Consider the following 8,822-nt stretch of genomic DNA (forward strand, 5'->3'; position numbering starts at 1 on the left):
CACAGGCAGTTAACCCCAGACAGGTCATGCAAGGTCATGCAGGGTCATGGGATGTGTACCCGGTCCGGTATGAGAGTGCAGTTCCCTTCCGTGTTTTGTATATGTTTAGGGTGATTACATATGCCTGTGCACCCTTCCCTTGTTCCCAGTTTGTTTGGATTTGAGAGCTTGCATTGTGTGGCTGTTTTAGGGTCCCAGGTATTGGAAAGGACCTTGATGAGGTACCTGGGCTTGTCCCATTTGGCCAGATGTGGTAACTAACCTTTCCATTTTTGCTTTTAAATCTTAGCCGAGAGCTTGTGAGTGCTGGGTTTTCTCTGTGTGTTATGATAGATAGATATATACACACACACACACACACACACACACACCAGCAATTTAAAATATGGGGAGGCGAAATGCGAGTTTAAAATTCTCCACTAAATCCAAAATGTAGAGAAAATAACTCATTGTGTAAACCATTTACAAATCTAGACAAGTCGGAAGACTTGCTATAACCACAGAAACTCTCCGATTACAGTTTTTCCAATGCAGCAAAGGATTCTGGGTGAGATATGCAAATGAGGTTCACAATGACTCACTTGTTTTCTGGGGGAAATACAACAGCAATTTAAAATATGGGGAGGCGAAAAAATTTCTGTTGTATTTCCCCCAGAAAACAACTTTATCAAGCAGTGATTCATCCTACTCCCAGCTGATGAGTGGCAACCAAGAAACAGCTGTCCTGGGATTGGTCTGAATCACTTTACTACCCCTAGCTAAGCTTAGGAGCTGGGTAATGCGGTGATGCTATGGCGTAAAGGGAAGTCTGCCCTAAAAAGCAGGCTAGAAGTAAAAAAGTGAGTCATTGTGAAGCTCATTTGCATATTTCACCCAGAATCCTTTGCTGTATTGGAAACAGTGTAATCAGAGAGTTTCTGTGTGAAAAGCAAGTCTTCTGACTTGTCTAGATTTGTAAATGGTTTACACAATGAGCTATTTTCTCTACATTATATATCTCTTAATCTCTGTTATAGTGGAAAGAAGCAATTTAATATGGCTCAAAGTGAGCCGGTTTATGACTGCAATTTTGATATGATAAGCAGTAAGGAAAAAAGCTGTCTAATTAGATAATTATGAAAGCAGCAATGTTAGCAAGATAGTGACTTAATCTTGAGGGGGGTGGGGGGAGTTTATCTGGATAGAAAATGTGTAGAAGATGGAGAACTAAATAATGAGGCAATTTTAACTTCAGACTAAAAAAACTTTACATTAACACAACTGTTAGTTCAATTTTTAAGCAGCAAAACATTTTATAGGACACTAAACCCAAATTTTTCTATCATGATTCAAATAGAGCATGACATTTTAAGCAACTTTCTAATTTACTCCTATTATCAAATTTTCTTCATTCTCTTGGTATCTTTATTTGAAATGCAAGAATGTAAGTTTAGATGCCAGCCCATTTTTGGTGAACAACCTGGGTTGTTCTTGCTGATTGGTTGATAAATTCAACCACCAATAAAAAAGTGCTGTCCAGGTTTCTAAACTAAAAAAACCTTAGATGCCTATTTTTTCAAATAAAGATAGCAAGAGAACAAAGAAACATTGATAATAGGAGTAAATTAGAAAGTTGCTTAAAATTGTATGCTCTATCTGAATCACAAAAGAAAAAATTTGGGTTCAGTGTCCCTTTAAGAAAAACAAAACCACAAACGGTTTGAAAAGAGGTAGGCTATCACTGTTTATAACATTCTGTTATTCACTCTTTCAGAAACTTTGCATTGAAATGTCAACATGTCCACATGATCCTGGCTGAGGCTGGCTCTCTTTTTATAAGCTATTTTGGCTGCAGCAGAGAAGAGAAGCTCATAAAGGTATTGAGGTGCCTGAGATGCATAAGTAGGATTTTGCCAATTTCACCAAGGTGGGATATTTATCTTTGTTAGTTTTCCACCAATGCAAAGTGTTTCCCTCCTTGACATAAAGATATTTAAAAAAAAAAAATAAAAAAAAAAAAAATATATATATATATATATATATATATATATATATATATATATATATATATATATATATATATACACATACATACATATATACACACACATACATATATACACACAGTATATGCAATAGCAAATACAAGATTAGGGGAAACTATCTAGTCTTCTCTTAAAAAAAACAGATGTATCATGGAAGTTTAATTATGGCTTTACTGTCCCTTTATTATGCACAACATGCTGGTAATTGTAACTGTCATGCATGCATGGGAACTACAATTAACAGCATTATTATCATCCTATTATATAAAAGGCCAAGTGTGTTTGTCCGAAGCCGTCATGAGCAGTAGAGACAGCACGAGGACAAACACACCTGGCCTTAACTGACAATCCATGCTTTTTCCGTGAAAATGGGCGTGGTCGGCACAACAGAGAGGGGAGAGAGCGAGAAAGAGAGCGAGAGAGCGAGAGAGCGGACCACTATACTGCAAAAAAATGGACTGTGTGAACGGGCTTTAGAACTAGTCATTTATAAAGCGCCAACATTTTACGCAGCACTATACAAAAGGTACATTACAATCATAAGGGTACAATACAATAAAATTGCAATGAGACATTATCCAAGACTATACAATTTACATTACTACACTTACATTGACAAACAAAAAGAGGAGAAGCATCCTGCCCTTGAGCACAATCAGTTGTAGATGCACTTTTATACTAAGTGAGCTACAGTTAGAGAGACTCAAGCTTACAAGCAGGCAATGTTCTTAATCTGAGAGTTACAGCAGCCCCAAAGCAAGCCATATAGTTGTGTTGTCACTCACTGAAGAAGCTCAAGACACATATCAGAAAGTCCAGGAATATAAACGTTCTATAGAATATATGAGCAAGAGATTTAGTCCAAAAATGACTTGCTCTTAGATTTTAAACAAATGTGTCAAAACCTGTTCTTTTAAAGTAAAATACTGTTCTCTGGAGATTCAGGTTGTATTCAAATATAGTTACATCATCATAATAAACGTTTACTCAGTTTAAGAATGATGATCATGTTGTTCATATCAGAACTCAATATTTCAGATTTTAAAGGGATACTAAACCCACATTTTTTTCTCTTTAATTTACTCCTATTATCAATTTTTTTGTTCTCTTGCTATCTTTATTTAAAAAGCAAGAATATAAAGCTTAGGAGCCGGACCATTTTAGGCTCAGCACCCTGGATAGCGCTTGCTTATTGGTGGCTATATTTGGCTAACTAATAAGCAAGTGTAACCCAGGTTCTGAACATAAAATGGTCTGGCTCCTAAGCTTTACATTCCGTCTTTAAAATTGCATGCTCTATCAGACTCATGAAAAATGTGGGTTTAATGTCCTTTTAAAATCTGAAAAATTGAGTTCTGATATACAACATGATCAGCATTTTTAAACTGAGCAAAAGTATTATAATGATGTAACTATGTGGGTTTAGTATCCCTTTAACATTATGTAAAGAGATATAAAACATTTTTGGTTTCATATGGATTCCAATAAAGCCTGCAATTTTAAACTTTCCAATTTCCTTCTATTTTCTAATTTACTTTGTTCTCTTCCTATCCTTTATTGAAAATACCTAGGTAGGCTCAGGAGCAGCAAAGAACTACTGGGAGCTAGCTGCTGATTGGAAGCTGCATATATATGCCACAAAAATGGCTTACCAGATGTGTTCAGGTAGCTGCCAGTAGTGCATTGCTACTCAAAAAAGGATGCCAAAAGAACAAAGCAAATGTGGTAATAGAATTAATTTTGAAAGTTGCTTAAAAAAAGTAAAAATATGATCTTTCTGAATTGTGAAAGAAAAATTTGGGGTTTCATTTCCCTGTAATCTGTTTGTAGCAACATTAAAGTGATTGTAAAGTTTAAGGAATTAAAGCCCAGTATCTAAAAATTCTCTTAACAACAGGGGCACTTTAATTCATTAAAAATAAAAAAAATAAAGTGTTTGAAGAGTTTAATGAATTAAAGAGTATTTGTTGATGGTTACTGGGCTTTAATTCTTTAAACTTTACAATCACTTTAAGTGTCATGCAGCAGGAGGTGCAACCAAAAATATTGGATCAGGCACAAATTTCAGAAGCCAGCTAAGGGTGTTGTCAAACATATGTAGAATAATCAAAAAGTTAGGAATTGTAAACTAAAGTGGGCTCTGAGTTTTTCTCAAGTCCTGCACTGAGAAAACAATTACAGCTTCTGAACATTTACGTATTAATCTAATAAAAAAAGGTGTATTTTATTACACAGTGCAAAAGTGAAAACTATTGTTCATTCACCCAGTACATTGCTGAACATAACACTTCAGCCTAGAACATCCTGTACCACTGCCATTATCAGAGGTGCATTATTTTCCTTTTACAACAGAATTATAAAAGGAAAGCTGCCTGTAACTTTGCCTATACCTATCAGTAGAAAGGAAGTATACATTTATATATATCTTCTGGAGGCTCATTAGTTTTATAGGTTACCAAACACTAAACGTAAGATACTATGGCTATTTCACTATCAGAAGTCATTTTAATCTAAAGTGTCCATATAGTGATTCACTAATTATGCCTGAACATCAACAGGTATGTAACAATGTATCTAAAATAAATACAATTTGGCAAACCCCATTTTTTTTAAAAATTAATTCAGTTTTGAATAGGTGTTTTTGGCATTATGCTTGTATTAGATAAAATGCTTCTAGTAAAAGCTTTCACTGTTTCATTGGCCTAGACATGCTACATGCACCCTCATAAACTGCAGCAGTCCAGAGAGCAAGCGGTGGCATATCACCAATAACGTTATTTGCCTCATACAAGCCACCACCGAATCTCTGACCAGGTGCTGTGTTTGAATGCTGGTGTATAGGGCACCTGTCGTGCTTTTACTAAAGCTCTGAAAAAATGCTTCTATTCTATTATGCATATTTCAGTTTTGACCATTGATCCTTTAATATATATATATATATATATATATATATATATATATATATATATATATATATATATATATATATATATATATATATATATATATATATATATATATATATTTATTAGGAGAAGCCGTCACCATGATACGCACAATGAACTGTCTTTCCAATATTTCATCTTGGGTGTGCCCTTACTAAAAGTGACAGAATACTGTAAAATTATTTTTTCCTCAATGTATTTACAATTACTTATTACACCAGCTTCAGAGTATAAAATGTAAGAGAAATTGCATTGTCAGGTTTATTTGTGTATATGAAATAGCTGGTTTGGTGCGTTAAAACCACAGCCTGTTAAAATAGGTTGAGCTTGCAGGTAAAATCAGATCTCTTTATTTTATCACATTGTGTACACACTATCCTCCATCTTTCTATAACTGATGATAACATTACCCCAACCCCGATATCTTGGGGTTTACACTTGACTCAGATCTTTCATTCCTCACATCCAGTCTTTGGCCAATTCCTGCCATTTACACTGTAAACCATCTCCATAATTTGCCACTTCCTCACACAAGACACAAAGATTTTAAAAGGCTCATTACCTACCTAGACTATTGCAACTCCATCCTCTCTGGTATCTCCTTTTCAAATCCCATAATGAATGCCTCTGATCAGGCTGGTTCCTTACATATAGCTCCCAAACTGCCAATCCCTTCACTGGTTTTCCTCTAGCCTACAGAATTAAATACAAAATCCTGACTGACATTTAAGTCGCTCAATAACACTGCACCCCCCTATATCTTCAGGTTGTCTCCAGATATTCTCACTCCCGTCCCCATCGTTCTGCTCATGACCACCTGCTCTCCTTCTCTTGTTACCTCACATTCCCGTCTACAGAAGTTCTCCTGACTGTCCCCTATTTTGTGGAACTCTGTTCACAAGACTTTCCCCTAGTATTCAAAGTTTTAAGCACTACTTAAAGACTACCATTCAGGGATGCATACAATATACACTAACCTCAGTTCCTCTCCTCCGTTTGTCATCCCTGTAAAGCCCATCTGTTTTGTAGATCACCTTCATGAGAGCTGATTTACAACAGTGTAATTCTTGGTAGGGCCCTCTACCCATTTGCCCCCTATAAATGCTACCTTGCAAATAATATCTATGTTTACAGAGTTGCAGAATCTGCTGGCGCTCTATAAATAACTGATGATAATTATAATCGTCACACAAAACAGTCGCAATTAAACATTGCCTTAAAAAAGCTGTTAAAGCTGTTTAAATTGATAATTCAGCTATCAGGAAATACCTTTGTGCACAATTAATGTGTTGAAACAAACTGCTCACTAATATGATCAAGTCCCACAGCTCTAGTATGAAAACAAAATGTAGTATTATTAAGGACAGGAATATTTGTTTAATGTCCAGTGTTTTAAGACACCCTCTTTTTTCAGTGATTAACTTTACTGTTCCTTCAATATTATGATTAGCTTAAAAGTATTCAAAAATCTGTCACATTCTCCTTAAAATATCTTAAAACAAAAGGATCTTTTAGTACTGGTTTGAAGAAAAAGTTAACTAGATGTAAACATAGGGCACCTCCATACCTAATATATAGAAAAGTCAGAAATTGCCCAAGCACCAAGGGTGTAGCAAAACTTGTTTGCAGGTGTGCCAACTATTTGACCTGCACCAAGGTCCCAAGAAAACAGTCCAAAAATAATAGTATAGCTGCACCACCAATTGTATTAAAACATCATGTCTTTATTTAGCCACTTTAAAACAGACAACGTTTCGGACCCATGTCCTTATTCATGTCAGACATGAATAAGGACATGGGTCCGAAACGTTGTCTGTTTTAAAGTGGCTAAATAAAGACATGATGTTTTAATACAATTGGTGGTGCAGCTATACTATTATTTTCATACCTAATATATAGATAATTAAAATAAATAACACTCCCAAAAAAGTGAAGCACATACTTACAATGATCCACTTACTTGAAGACAGATTGAATAACTTAAAGGGACACTGAACCCAATTTTTTTCATTCGAGATTCAGATAGAGCATGAAATTTTAAGCAACTTTCTAATTTACTCATAAAAAAAAATGTGTTCTCTTGCTATCTTTATTTGAAAAAGAAGGCATTCAAGCTAAGGAGCCAGACAATTTTTGGTTCAGAACCTGGACAGCACTTGTTTATTGGTGGATGAATTTATCCACCAATCAACAAGAACCCAGGATGTTCATTAAAATTGGGCCGGCATCTAAACCTACATTTTTGCTTTTCAAATAAAGATACCAAAAGAATGAAGAAAATGTGATAATAGAAGTAAATTAGAACGTTGCTTAAAATTGCATGCTCTATCTGAATCACGGAAGAAAAAGATATGGGTTCAGTGTCCCTTTAAGACTATAGGGAACTGGTAAAGATAACCTTCCTGTCAATAGTATTGGTGGCTAAATATGATAGCTCGTTGAAAATGAGACAGTGAAGTAAAACAACTTCAGTATATCAAATAAATGTAATTTGCATTTTAAAATTCAGTTATTTTTACTTCTAGCATTCACATCCAATAAACGTTACTTTCTTTGCTTTTCATTTTCAGGCTAAATTGGGCAGCTTTGGTCTTAGCTTATAAACTCTTGAAGAAGCAGGACCCTATAATACTTTTATCCCAGTCTGTCTTGTCTTTATAGTACCTCCTTGTATGGTGCTACAGTATCTGCTAGCACACTTCAAATTAATAATAATAATAGTTTTACCACATCTAATTTTGTGAATTCAAAAAAGTCAATTCTATTTCAGAAATAAGGATTATTGGAATGCTAGTGCTTTTTTCAAAAATCAAAACAATGACAACTGGACTAACAATGTTCATCACCCAACAAAGAATTAGTTATAAACACAGAGGATAAAATATTATTTAAGCATTATAAACCAGACAACATGATTATATTGAGAGGCATGTTAGCATTTTATAGATCAGTTTCATCACTTTGTTACACCCATTTGAAAATATGCCTAAATACTTGACACTGCAGACAGTGACTACCATGCTGGATCGGGACAATGTATGACATCCCAACAGATGTGTGAATGCCACTGATCCCCTTGCTCTGCTCACCTTGATTATCATAGACGCTAACATAAGAGATACCCATGGCCATGCACCACACCACCAGATTGGCAACATCAGTGTAGCTCTCCTTGTCCTCGTTGATCAGCAGACCTACGTGCACTGGAAGCTTTTCCAAAGCGGAGCCATCCCGCTTCCAGCACTGAGCCTGGCAGTCACACTGCTGACTGTAGTACTTAATGTACTTGCAGTCACACTGGTGCCGCAGGTAGCGGCAGTCACACGGCGGCTGCTGAATGTCCCTGCACTCGCACTGCTGTTGCTCCAGGTGCTTGCCCTGAGCTCGTTTCCCCAGCTCCCCAGCAGGCACAAGCAGAGCTGCCGCCGCTCGCCACAACTTCCAGTTCCAAACACGCATCCAGAGGAGCAACGCGCGATGAGCACACAGCATGGCGTAAAACAGCCGCCAAGCCAACGCACACAGCAGCGACATGACAGCTCTATCACTACCGGCACCGCATCACGTCCGGAACCTTGCAACTCCGACACATTGCTTTACCCTGCTGCACAGAGAACACACGGGGCACTGTGATTAGCTGAGCAGACCGGGTACGTCACTTCCGTGGGAAAAGTGAACTTGACGTGGCCAGCGCAGGTTGGAGTCGGAATCGAGGAGCAGAGAGTTTGGAAATAGTGGGAAGGAGTTACCAGCGCCATCTACAGGTTTGGGGAGGAACTGCTAAGCGAGTGCTTGGGCTGAGGTTTATACACGTTTTACTCTTGTACGGTGATTTTAATGGGATGACTTAAAC

At 36.7% G+C, this 8,822-nt stretch overlaps 1 protein-coding gene across 2 annotated transcripts in view; it reads right to left on the reverse strand.

The window, feature by feature from the left end:
* Positions 1 to 8,585, reverse strand: part of NUS1 (NUS1 dehydrodolichyl diphosphate synthase subunit) — a 30,282-nt gene extending 21,697 nt beyond the window's left edge. For both annotated transcript variants that reach the window (XM_053709138.1, XM_053709137.1), the window contains exon 1: positions 8,059 to 8,585. In XM_053709138.1, coding sequence (XP_053565113.1) covers positions 8,059 to 8,503 — 445 coding nt within the window. In that variant the 5' untranslated portion in view covers positions 8,504 to 8,585. The remainder of the gene's footprint in view (positions 1 to 8,058) is intronic.
* Positions 8,586 to 8,822: the final 237 nt, after the last annotated feature.

This window comes from Bombina bombina, chromosome 4 (assembly GCF_027579735.1).
Source record: "Bombina bombina isolate aBomBom1 chromosome 4, aBomBom1.pri, whole genome shotgun sequence".
Taxonomy (NCBI): Eukaryota; Metazoa; Chordata; class Amphibia; order Anura; family Bombinatoridae; genus Bombina; species Bombina bombina.